The 12586-nt window shown below is 39.2% G+C and overlaps 1 protein-coding gene across 8 annotated transcripts in view; it reads left to right on the top strand.

Moving 5' to 3' along the window:
- Window positions 1–12586, top strand: part of HNF4G (hepatocyte nuclear factor 4 gamma) — a 162189-nt gene that overhangs the window by 88471 nt on the left and 61132 nt on the right. For all 8 annotated transcript variants that reach the window (XM_033933469.1, XM_033933471.1, XM_033933467.1 and 5 more), the window contains exons 4-5: window positions 4041–4147; window positions 7732–7887. In XM_033933469.1, the coding sequence (XP_033789360.1) occupies window positions 4041–4147; window positions 7732–7887 (263 nt within the window). The remainder of the gene's footprint in view (window positions 1–4040; window positions 4148–7731; window positions 7888–12586) is intronic.

Raw genomic sequence — 12586 nt, 5'->3', positions numbered from 1 at the left:
TGCACTGGAACCAAACACTGACAACTGCAAATCCGGAACGCTGCAGCCCCTGGTGTTCCATCAGAATTCAGGACATATTTTGAATGTTGGATTTTGGTGCATATATTAATATAAGCCATAAATCTGTTGCAAACATTTGTGCCTATATTTGCAGCACTTTATTAGGCTACCTAAATGGAAGTGTTATGTTATAGGTTGGTAAACAAAATGGAGAGGGAATTAAAACAGGCACGCGAAGGGAACAAAGTTCAATCAATTCTTTATTGTAGAAATGCACATACTGGACTCAGAACAGGCTGTTTCAGCAGAAAGTCTTCATCAGGAGTCCAACTCAATATCTATCACAGATATATAACACACAATAAAACACCAAATACTTAGCCTCCTATATATAATATAAATAGCTTTGAGTGAAGCTGATAACTTAATTTTCCAAAATTGCAACACTCTTAAAATAGAAATCAAAACCATTGTATTCAATTTTTTTCAATTTCTAATATGCTTCAATAAATAATTTCATCATTCATTCACATCTTGAAGATTTCTCATAGTCTTCTATTCTTCAATTGACCTCAGGGCTACACTCAAATTATCTATTTCATGTACAATTCGAGTATTCTGTAGCAAACCTCCTCATCGGTCAAACTTAATCATGCATTTTATAAAGTACTAGCTGATGCCCCGGTGTTGCACGGGTATTTAATTATAGCAATAACACTGTAAATGGATTCAAATAAAGATACTTTATAGTGGTGAATGAAATTATTTTTTTACAGCTTAATAAAAAGTACAATATTCAAATTATAATGTGAAATATTTGACAAAATGAATACAATAAAACTAACGCAAAACGTGATTATAAACAACATTTTTAGTTTCACCTCCTGGAGCAAGAACATATAAATTCTTGGGTGAACCCACCCTTGAGCAAGCAACATAGAGTTGTGGGCCGCGAGACCCCCAGAACATATCACCCCAGGTAGTGAGGGATCTGCATACCAAGTTTCGTTCAAATAGGTCAAGCCGTTTTTGAATTACTGTGAGAATGGCAGCTTTTTACATTTTTTCCATTGACATGAATGGGTGAAATCTGAATTTCTGTTTGTAGCTCCGCCCATGTGTGCAAGTGGGCCGCGAGACCCCCAGAACATATCACCCCAGGTAGTGAGGGATCTGCATACCAAGTTTCGTTCAAATCGGTCAAGCCGTTTTTGAATTACTGTGAGAATGGCAGCTTTTTACATTTTTTCCATTGACATGAATGGGTGAAATCTGATTTTATGTTTGTAGCTCCGCCCATGTGTGCAGGTGGGCCGCGAGACCCCCAGAACATATCATCCCAGGTAGTGAGGGATCTGCATACCAAGTTTCGTTCAAATCGGTCAAGCCGTTTTTGCGTGATCGCGGCACATACACACATACATACCTCCGATTTTATATATATAGATTATGCCAGTGAGCACTTATCTTAGTTATCAGCAAAGAGGGACTCCGACGAGAATTTGCATTTTGCTATTAGCCATTTCAAGGAAAGTCCCCTATAATAAATATGAAGACCCATTTGAAAAGAACTAACAGAAAATCTAACTAAAAAAGTTAAATAATCCAGCAAAATAAATCTATATATACATATTCTCACCATTTACATCAGACCACCACACTCTCCGTGCTGTTCTAATATGGCGTCGTCATCTCAGTACAACAGTTAAATATAAAGTCAACTCTCATTCATCTAATCACAGAGCTCTCCATGCAAAACCCTCCCACATTCAAAACAACATCATCCATTCTATCTCAGCGTTCAGCCCCATAGGGCTGACAGCTCTTAACTCAAAAATCCATTTCTGCTCGCGGTAATTAAGAAATCTTTCCAGATCACCACCCTCCCACCCTACTGTGATCTGATCAATGACACGCCATCTAAGATCTTTTATACTGTGACCAATTTCCAGCCAGTGTGTCACTATAGGGGCTTGTTCAGACTTTGTAACAATCCTAGATTTATGTTCTATCAGGTGGATCTTAATCTGCCTGCTACTTCAACATGACTACTATTACACTCAGTATTGCTTTTTGATACTATCCTGTTCCCCGTACAAGGGTCCTACCAAACTGACCAAATACTTTGCTTGCACCATTGGCAACTCCCAGAACATCCATGATTACTTTGCACAGGAAAGATAAAAATCTTTTCTTGCATATAGACAAGAGACCTTGGATTTAGGGACCACATTTAGGCTCCTTTATCCTTGTAAATGTTTGGCATCCCTGGGAGGTTTAAAATATATCTTTTTTGTTCCTGAACAATTGAAAGCCTTTATAGATCTTAGGAAAATAGCTTAAGGTTTAAGGGTATTACAGGGTATTGGTATATAAAAATTACTGCTGGTGATTGTTATAACCTTACTTTAATGATATTACTAATTTTGGATTGCCTTATCCTTTAATGATTCCTTTCCTTGTTCATTTGGTTGTGGTCTAATATAGAAGAAGTATGTTATTTCTATTGGAAATATGCTGGATTTTAAAGTATTTTTTTTCTTTCCATGTTTCTTTAGCAAGTGAGTACTTGTGAATAGTAATTTCAAAATTTGATAAATAATAATAAAAAAGAAATATCACATATCCTTACTACTCAATGATAGATGCTAAACTAACATAGCACAGTACTAGTGCTTCTGCATCACATGTAGTCTCAAATATGTTTTGGAGGGATTTAGTAATTACAATAGATAATAAAAGAGGTAGTTCTTTTTATAGCTAACCTCTACATATTCCTGATGAGATTGGAAGGCTGGAGTCCCCTATTGTGTACTTAGAGGATACAGTCAATAACTAATAAAATTCTATAATTGTGGTAGAAATTAGTAATCTATTGGAGAATGCTGGCAACAGAAATCATAGAAATAAAGTAATTTTCAGGCAACGAGTATTCCTGAAAAGAGTAAAGACTTTAACTCTGTATACTTCATTGAAGAGCTCCTTTCATAAATTCTGCATCTCCAGTTCAATTACAGTACGGTAGCTGTTTGGTGTGGAAAGAGCCCCTTGAAGTCTCTCCTGTTCTGGGCCTAATCAAATAACCCAAAGTCCTCTGTGGTTAAGATCTTGTGATTCCCATAAGTTCCTGAGATCCTAGCTAAGGTGAAAGTTACACCCCGATTGCAATGAGAAGACCACAAAATCCTAAACTCATAGGATTTTTATCAAAACAAAAGTAGATAAATGCAAGGAATTCATAGAACAAAGGCAGTGGCTCAAGGCCATGGAGGCAAAGTAGCATATTTTCTTTAGCCATTACGGATGAAGGTGATGTACTGTAGAATGCCAAAACCTTTCCTGATCCCAGTGAGCTAGAATGTTATGTGGCTGAAGAGGACACCTCTACAATGACAATTACATTATGGGGGCTTATTTTAGAAGACTTATTCACAATTTCCATATGGAAACGCTAAACTGGCCAGATATCCCTACAGTCAGTGGGCCCTTCCCTCCTCCAGTGCTATATCTAAAAAAATTAAGAACCTTCTCTTTTTTTAAAAACCCTGCCCACTTTGAAGGTCCTGCCCAAAACCCAAAGATGAAATACAAGTTCCTTGTTTGCACCCACCCTCTAAGAGCCTAACTCAAGATTTAGGGCTCTCCATAGGGGATCTCCATAGGGGATCATGAACCTCTGGTTGTTTCTGCCCCATTTATACCATCTTAAAAATGATGACCACTAACAACGTAGTTACCATTGGTTAATAAATCAATTCAGTCTATCAATGAGGTGCCACTAATTTCAAATAAGTTATAGCAAGATGCTATATTGACAGTACTGAAGTTATTTTATTTGATATTTAAGCTTTTGTGAGAGTTTAACTGACGCCATATCAACCATTACTGTTAGTTATTTCATACTTAAGCATCTATTTTTCCTAATCGGGTTAATATACATTTCCTGAAATTCTATACATTCAATAAATGATTGCTAATGATTTGCAGACAATTTGGAGCAGCAATGTCTATAATCAAATTATATAATTATATTTTTATAGCTGTTCAGAATGAGCGAGATCGGATAAGTACAAGAAGAAATACATTTGAAGGCCGCAACATGACCTCTATTAACACATTGTCACAAGCTGAATCTCTTTCTCATCAGGTACTACAAATCTACAACGGGATTCTGCATGAATAGCACCACATCCTTACTATAAAGATGTGAATAATTCACAGCCACACCTGAACCAAGGAGATTTTAACTTGGTTTGAGTTAAATGAAAAAATATACGAGAAAAGTGTTTTAACTGACATGGTAATCCACTTGACCATAAAGAAGGTATAGGACATACTGCCTCTTTGTTGGACTACCTTAATATATTTGTGACTAGTTTTGAAGAGTATGTTCGGCTCATAAGGGTTGTCAGGCATGCTTGCAGGTTACCAGTTGTATGATGTAGATTTAGGTACATGTGAGATTTAGCTAATGCAGTAGACATTGGTGCACAGTCTATTAGGAGAGTGTGTCTATAGGAGAGTGTGGCGTAGTGGTTAGAGCTACAGCCTCAGCATCCTGAGGTTGTGGGTTCAAATCCCATGCTGCTCCCTGGACAAGTCACCTAATCCTCCACTGCCCCAGGTACATTAGATAGACTGTGAGCTCACCAGGACAGATAGGGAAAATGCTTGTATAAACCTATATGTAAACCAATTTGAGTGTGGTTGTAAAACTACAAAAAGGCAGTATACAAATCCCTTTCCTGCTACTACATATTCTGCCAATGCAGAGAAGTACAGAGCTTATTTCACAGTAAGCACTGTACAAGATTTTACACCAGGTCTGAGGTGGTGTAGAAGGGTTGGCTCGCGTTCTGCATTGGGGCACAAAAGCTAATTGCCTCCTCTGACTCCTCCCCAAAATTGTCAGCACTATGATTCCCTCAGTGTCCCACCTGAGATGAATCCACTACACTGCCCATCCCTGTTGGCATCCCAATATAAGCTGATCTCCCTCCTCCCTGGAATAACCCCCTCACCCTAACACTCCAAAACTATTCCTGGTGTCTAGGCTACTCCCTCCCTGCACTGACACTCCTTTTGTTGAACACCATAAAAATATCCCCCCTACAACTACTTGGACCCCTAGAACCTCCCCACTACAAACTTTCAAAGAGGCAGAAGTGATGCCTACTCACTCCGGCCTCTGTGCCATCATCTGCCCCATGTGGTGTATCCTTTATTTGATATTATGGAAATAGTCTACCAAATAAGTGAAATATTCCCTTATTTGGCAAACTGACTGCATAGGGCAGGAGTGCCTGCCTCTTTGAAAGGTACATTATAGCTGGTGTCTGGGATGAGGAGGGTTGCTGCAGAGGTGTGCTAGACATCAGGTATATTATGTTGATGACTAGATTGGGGGAGAGAGAGGGGTCCTAGAAACCAACAATATTGTGGGAGGTTTGGGGAAAGAGGTTATGGGGGATTAGAGGTAGAAGTGACATTCTGTGGGAGGATGGATTAGCTCAGGATGCCAACAAGGACTGGGGAATAAAGGATCATCTTGGGTGGAGGGGTGGGAAAACAAGTTGCTAACATTTTTGAAGGGCCCAGGGGGGGTGGTCATGTTGATGGTTAATGGGTTCCAAAAACAAAGGCGAAGACTGTGGAAAACAATGTTTTTGAAACAATATTTATTATTGGAACAATAAAAGCAAATACTTCCACTATCTACTGTGAGAAGTAGATGACTGGATTGATTGGTCCGCTGCCCTCAATCCGGACAGCTACTCCTCACAGTAGATTGTAGATGTATTTGCTTTTATTGTTACAATAATAAAGATTGTTTCAAGAACATTGTTTTCCACAGTCTTCACCTTTGTTTTTGGAATGCCTTCAACTACTATGGAACCCTCAGGCTTTTGTTACTTGTCATAAGGGTAATGGGTGCCACTAGACATAAAGGGGCTGATTCTACAAATGGGTATCCTAATTGTAGGTGGCAGTAGGCATCCCACTGCCATCTGGCAGACAATCGGGATGCACATTATTAGATAAAAGCTCCCCGAGGCAGGATGCCTACACTATAGGCATTTGTTATGGGTCTAGGGATACACATAGGGAACCTAAACTCGCCCCGGGCTGGGCATGGGCGCGGTTTCACCCAGAAGTGGCCTTGGGTGAGTTTGTGGGTGAGTTTGTGGCCCTAAGTTTCTCCATAGAGCTGCAACAGATGCCTGAAATGTAAGCCTGCAAAATGCTGGCCTACATTTCATATCTTAAAAGTAGACGTGGCTGGCTGAGCTGATCGCAGCATGGGAATCCCTGATCAGCTGAGCCAGCAGGATTCCCTGTAACCACGCTTTGGAGAATCCTGCTAGCTCAGCTGAACGGGAGTAAAATACCCCTGCATGCAAATTACTAGCTGAGCTGGCTGCAGCAGAGGACCCTCCACATTTACCCCCCAAAATTGGCAGGAGGGATGCCCACTCCTTCCTGCCTAACACCACCTAATAGCCCCCCCCCCCATTGGAGATTGGCAGGAGGGATGCCCACTTCTGGCTTCCCAGGCTGCACAACTTTATTTATACACAGTAAATACAAGTTTAAACCAAATTCTAAAATAAACTGGCAGCCAATGATGCTGAACTAACACAGGACTTACATGATCACTCTATAGAATGCTAGAACTCATGCATGTATCACAGGCACAAAGGCAGTGTTTCTCAACTTGGTCCTGGAGTACCCCTTGGCCAGTCAGGTTTCAGGATATCCACAATGAATATGCATGAAATAAATTTGCAAATAATGGAAGCAGTATATGCAAAACAAGTTTATCTATATTCAATGTGGATAATCTAAAAACTTGATTGGAAGGGGGTACTCCAGGACCAAGTTGAGAGAAACTGCACTAAAGCACACACCCCAGCTCAATGGCTGACTTAAGTGCTCCTAGCCTAAATGCAAAGGTATGCATGAATCTAGTAATTTAAGTATTCTATAAAGGAAGGTAGGCATCTGCTTTCATTTATAGAATAGATCAGCCATTCCCAACCCAGTCCTCATGGCACCCCTACAGTTCCATCGGGTTTTCAGGATATGTATGAGATAGATTTGCATTCACTGCCTCAATTATATGCAAATCTAACTCATGAATACTCATTGTGGATATCTTGAATCTACGAAAGGACTAGATGCATCCAAGGACTGGGGTGGGAATGGGTGGAGCAGGCTGACTCCTGGACACCTAATCTATAGATGCAGTGATATAAAATTACCTTGAATTCCTTCAGATGAGGTCTCACTAACAAACTGTAGAAAGATATTATCACTTCATTTTTATTACTTGTTTGACCTCCTATGTACTGTAGCATTCTTTTGGCTGTTTTTCATCTTTGGGATTTGAAGTATGAAAAAAAATATACATTTTTGTTAAAATGGTTCATTTATGATATTGAAAAGTTACTGCATATTAAAGACTTTCATGCCTGAAAATCCTCTTAGAATCTAATGGTTTGTAATAAAAAAGACAATGTTATAGATTATTGCAGAGAAATATACAGCACCAATCACTATGTCTACCATGTAGTAATATGCATGCAAGTTTTAGGTCTCAGTAATTCCATAGAATGTTCTTAGTTATTTGCATGATTGCTTCTGTGAGATTTGCTTAAAAAGAGTTTCAACCAATGAAATACCACTTTTGAGTGGGAGTTTAATATAGTCTCTTTATATTCCATTGGACAGATCACTGTTTCAAGCTCTGGTGCAAATGCTGACATAAATATAAAGAAAACTGCCAGCATTAGTGATGTCTCTGAATCTATGAAGCAGCAGCTGTTGGTCCTGGTGGAATGGGCAAAATATATTCCAGCCTTTTGCGAATTACCATTGGATGATCAGGTATAAATCAAATTGACTGGTAAAGGCAGACTTCACCTTGTAACTACAGGATATGCAATTTTAATAATGCATATCCAATTAAGCTGAGCATTGTGCTGTAAGGTTTTACTCTTAAGTGGTAGAACAGTGAAACTAAATTGAGTTAGAATAAAAAAGGCATGATTTGTATTATTCTGGCCTTCAAAGCCACCTCAACGCATATACAAAAAACCCCCACACTTTTGCATGATGAATTGAGCATAATGGCCTGTACTTTTCCTTAATTGTTTAGCAAACATTTTACTTGAGAAAAGAAAAGTCTTCAAAATAAGCAGTCCTTTAACTAAACTGTTGTATTTACCAGACAACAAGAGTCCAGCTTATTGTGAAGTAAATGTAAAATCTGTATATTGTTGAAAGCATTCTGAGGATGTTCCTATACATAAGAACATAAGAATAGCCTTTCTGGGTCAGACCTATGATGGCCAATCCAGGTCACTAATGCCTGGCCAAAACCTAAACCATGCTACTGATCATGGGCAAGCAGTTTCCTCCATGTCTTTTTCAATAACAGAAAACACTTTAAAACACAGAACATGTACTGTCAGTGTGATGGCCTTACCACCTTCTATTTAGGTGACAGTAAATACATGTGTGCTATCCACACTAGTGACAGTTAGCTGTGTTGGGTCCTCTGGGAAACAGTGATCATAACATGATCAAATTTGAGCTGATACTGGGAGTGACGTCGCAAAAGAAATCTAATGTAGAGGCACTCATCGTAAAAAGCTTTACGATAACCTCATAGCAACGCATGCAGCAAAACTCGAACCCTCCATAACCAGATTGTTAACCTCAACATCTGACTTCAAAGCATTCCGCAAAGAAATCAAAACGCTACTTTTCAAAAAGCATATTCAAAACACCTAATCTCCTCTTCTACATACACCGACCAGGTTACCCACTCCCTGACACCATATCCTCAACCGACCAAAAAAAAACAAAAAACAAACAAACAAAAAAAAAAAAACACCTAATTCATCCTACCGATTCATATTACCTACAAACGCCTGGAAAAAGATTTGATATGTAATGTAATATAACTGCTTTCATCCAATGTTACCAAGTCTATACTCATTCTGTTACTATGTCTTACCCTAAATGTCACGTACCCTCCTGGAAATGTCCAGCTTCTTCTTATGTAATCCGCTTTGAACCGCAAGGTACAAGCGGAATAGAAATCACTAATGTAATGTAATGTAATGTAATGTAATTTAATTTTCAAAAAGGGTGACTATAATAAAATAAGGAAAATAGTTAAAAAGAAGCTTAAAGGATCATTTGTAAAGGTTAGGACTGTAAACCAGATATGGATGTTATTTAAAAATATCATAATGGAAACCCAGACCAGATGTATTCCATGTATCAGCAAAGGAGGAAAGAAGAGGAAATGAGTTAAAAGGTGAAGTGAAAGAGGCTATTAGAGCCAAAGAAAATCCTTTAAAGAATAGAAAAAGGATCCAAATGAAGAAAATAAGAAGAGACACAAGCACAGGCAAGTTAGATACAAAGCATTGGTAAAGAAAGCTAAGAAAGAATATGAAAGCTAATAAAGAATGCAACAGAGGCAAAAACACACAAATTTTTTAGGTACAGCAGAAGCAGAAAACTTGTGACAGAATCCGTGGAACCATTGGATGATCAAGGAGTAAAAGGGGTGCTCAGAGAGGATAAGGCCATGGCGGAGAAACTGAATGAATTTTTTGCTTCGGTCTTTACAAAAGAAGATGTAAGTGATGTACCTGAACCAGAAATGTTCGTAATCCTGCTGCTTAGGGAACTACATTGGCTTCCTGTGTATCTTAGAATTCAATTCAAGTGCATTTGTATTGCATTTAATATTCTATTTGGCATCTTTATCACTCTGGTTCCTTTAGATTGGAATGTGCATAGATCTCATCTTGCCAGAAGTTCTCAAAAATTAAAACTTACATTTCCTTCCCTTAGGGGTAAAAACATAACTTTTAGATTTAATCATTCTTTCACTTTTAAATTAACAGATCATTGGAATGACCTACCGCTTGTGTTGAGAAGTTTAGGCCCCTTCCTTTCATTCCGGAAAGCCCTGAAAGATTTCCTGCTTACTAAACATTTTGGAAATTAAGTCATTTTAATTTACTCCTTTTAAAAAATTTTATGTTTATTTCACTGTTAACTGAGTCGAGCTCGTTTTGGTTGAAGACCCGGTCTATAAAACTAAGTTTTAATTTAGTTTAGTTTACTACTACAACTTTGCATTTAGTCATGTCTGACCCTTGGATACTCTGTAGGCCAGTCCTCGCCATACTTCCCTGTTTTCCATGGCTTCTTTCAAATGCTTAATATTCATTCCCATGCCATTCTTGATGATATCCAACCAAAAGGCCTCTGGTCTCCCTGCTTCCTTTTACCACTGACCATTCTGAGTAGCACCTCCTTTTCTAGTGAATTTGCACTCATCACATGCCCAAAATAGGCCAGTTTCTGTCTGGTAATTTTGCCTTTCAGGGACAACTCTGGGTTTATATGATCAAGAACATCTTTGTTGGTGATCCTAGCTATCCATCGGATTTTTAGAAGTCTTCTCCAGCACCATGGTTCGAAGGCGTCAATTTTTCTTCTATCTGCTTTCTTGAGTGTCCATGTCTCACAGCCATATGTCGTGATTGGGAACACAATGGCAGTGATCAGCCTTTGTTTGATGGTGACTGAGATGTCCTTGCACTTCCATATTTGGTCCATGCTCACTATGGCTGCACGCCCCTCTCACATCATCCTTGTCCTGATTATTTCAGGTCCACCATTTCTCTTCATCAGTCACTTGAATGTTGCTATGTAGCCTCGGGGGGGGGGGGGGGAGAGGGGGGGAGTGGAGCACTGTTGAGCACCATATTTGAAGCATATTGATTCTGATCCTTAGAGTTTCATGGTGAAGGTTTTATGGGGTAGGTCACCAGGTCTTTCCCCAACCCATAGCACTTAGCTACACGACTGCCGCAGTTGGTATGTTATGTGTTGCTACACTTCCAGAACTTTGAGTCGGAAATGGGAAGAGAGGGGCTGCTAATGTACTTGATATTTAACACAGCTATCTAAATGTGGCCTGGCACTGAATAGGTGGTTCTAAATCTGCTCATGATATAATTTAAAAAAAAACAAAAAACACTGCCAAAGGCTGAATATGGACCCCAAAATTCTGACCCACTATTTGTTTCTATGTGTTATAGATAATTTATTTTATTTTGTTTTTTGTATCCATTATAGTCTATGAGACCAGAAAAACATTGTTGTCTTGGCCAGACACAGTAGACCCACCTCAGAAAGGGACAGTTAAATAACAGGAATCACTTCACCAGTCATGTTGAAACTTTTCCTATCCAATCTTATTTCTTCCAATCTTTTCCTATTCCAATCTTACTTCTTCCAGATCCCATGGCTAATTATGTCAGCAGAATACTAAACTGGAAAGCAATACAACTTCTATGTATTTCTTTCCTGGGTTTCAGAGGGATAGGATGGATTAGTAGGTGGAGGCTACAAGGGGGTGCTGAAATTTTTCAGCCCAACCATTAACTTCCTAAATTTTGAGTGTTATTTTGCCACTATAGCTGAAAAGAGTGTTTTCTTATTTCATTAAGTGTCAATTGGCAGAAACAAAATTCTATGTTTTGACATTGTTTCAGATCATTGATTGAACCATATCCACTTCCTTCTCTCCTTGTTTGGGCTGATAACTTTTGAGCACCCCCTTGTAGGATAGTCAAAAAATTAGTAAAAATTTAACAATATCGTCAGTCATAGAGAGAACAAAAGCAAATAATAACATACTCAGAGTTCAGGAACATGTAGAGAGTGGCTAGGTTGTCAAATTCACTGTAGGTTGTAAAAATATTTTCTGAGGCTGTGTGTTGTGACTGTACAGCGGAAAAGAGACTCCATAGTGCAAGAGCTCTCAAGCTACTCCTTGGAGCGCCTAACTAGTTAGGTTTTCAGGAAATCCATAATGAATATGGATGGGATAAATTTGTATATACTGCCTCCTTTGTTTGCAGATCTATCTCATGCATATTCATTGTGGATATTTCGAAATGGCTGGGTATGAGCCAAGGCCTGGGTTGAAAACTACTACCATAGAGATAGGCTTGATTATGAAAGATCAGAATCTGGCAAAGACTGAGTAGGGGAAAATGGGTCAATATTCAGCTGCCAAGAGGAAGCCCGGCTAACCCCCGTGGTCAATGCTGACTGCGGCTGTGCAATGCCTGGCCATATTGCTTTGATTAGATATTTGTTGGACTCCTGATGAAGGCTTTCAGCCAAAACACAGCTTGTGTTGAGTCCTAGTTGTGAATCCAATCCTGCTTGTAAATCTTCATAATAAAGAGCTTATTGAATATTGTCCCTATGGTTTGCCTGTTTTGGTTCCCATTCCACTTCAATTGCTTGGCTTCTGTGGGATGTTTGTATTTTCTGTACTTTGTGCAATCCTTCATAGGTGCACAGAATTGAATGACTTTATTATAGAGACAGTATCCTTGCATGTTGGCACTTATCTGACTACTGGCAACCTTGTGCTGGGGAAGTAAAAAAGGTATGGGGAAAGCCAAGGGGCACGCGGCAAGGAGAGGAGCGGGGGTAGAGAGGAGGAGGGGTGCCACACCCTTAGGAAGACCACGCCTGG

The sequence above is a fragment of the Geotrypetes seraphini genome, chromosome 2 (assembly GCF_902459505.1).
Source record: "Geotrypetes seraphini chromosome 2, aGeoSer1.1, whole genome shotgun sequence".
NCBI classification, from domain to species: Eukaryota; Metazoa; Chordata; class Amphibia; order Gymnophiona; family Dermophiidae; genus Geotrypetes; species Geotrypetes seraphini.
The sequence above is the reverse complement of the archived record's forward strand: the minus strand, read 5'-3'. Positions and strand labels throughout refer to the sequence as shown.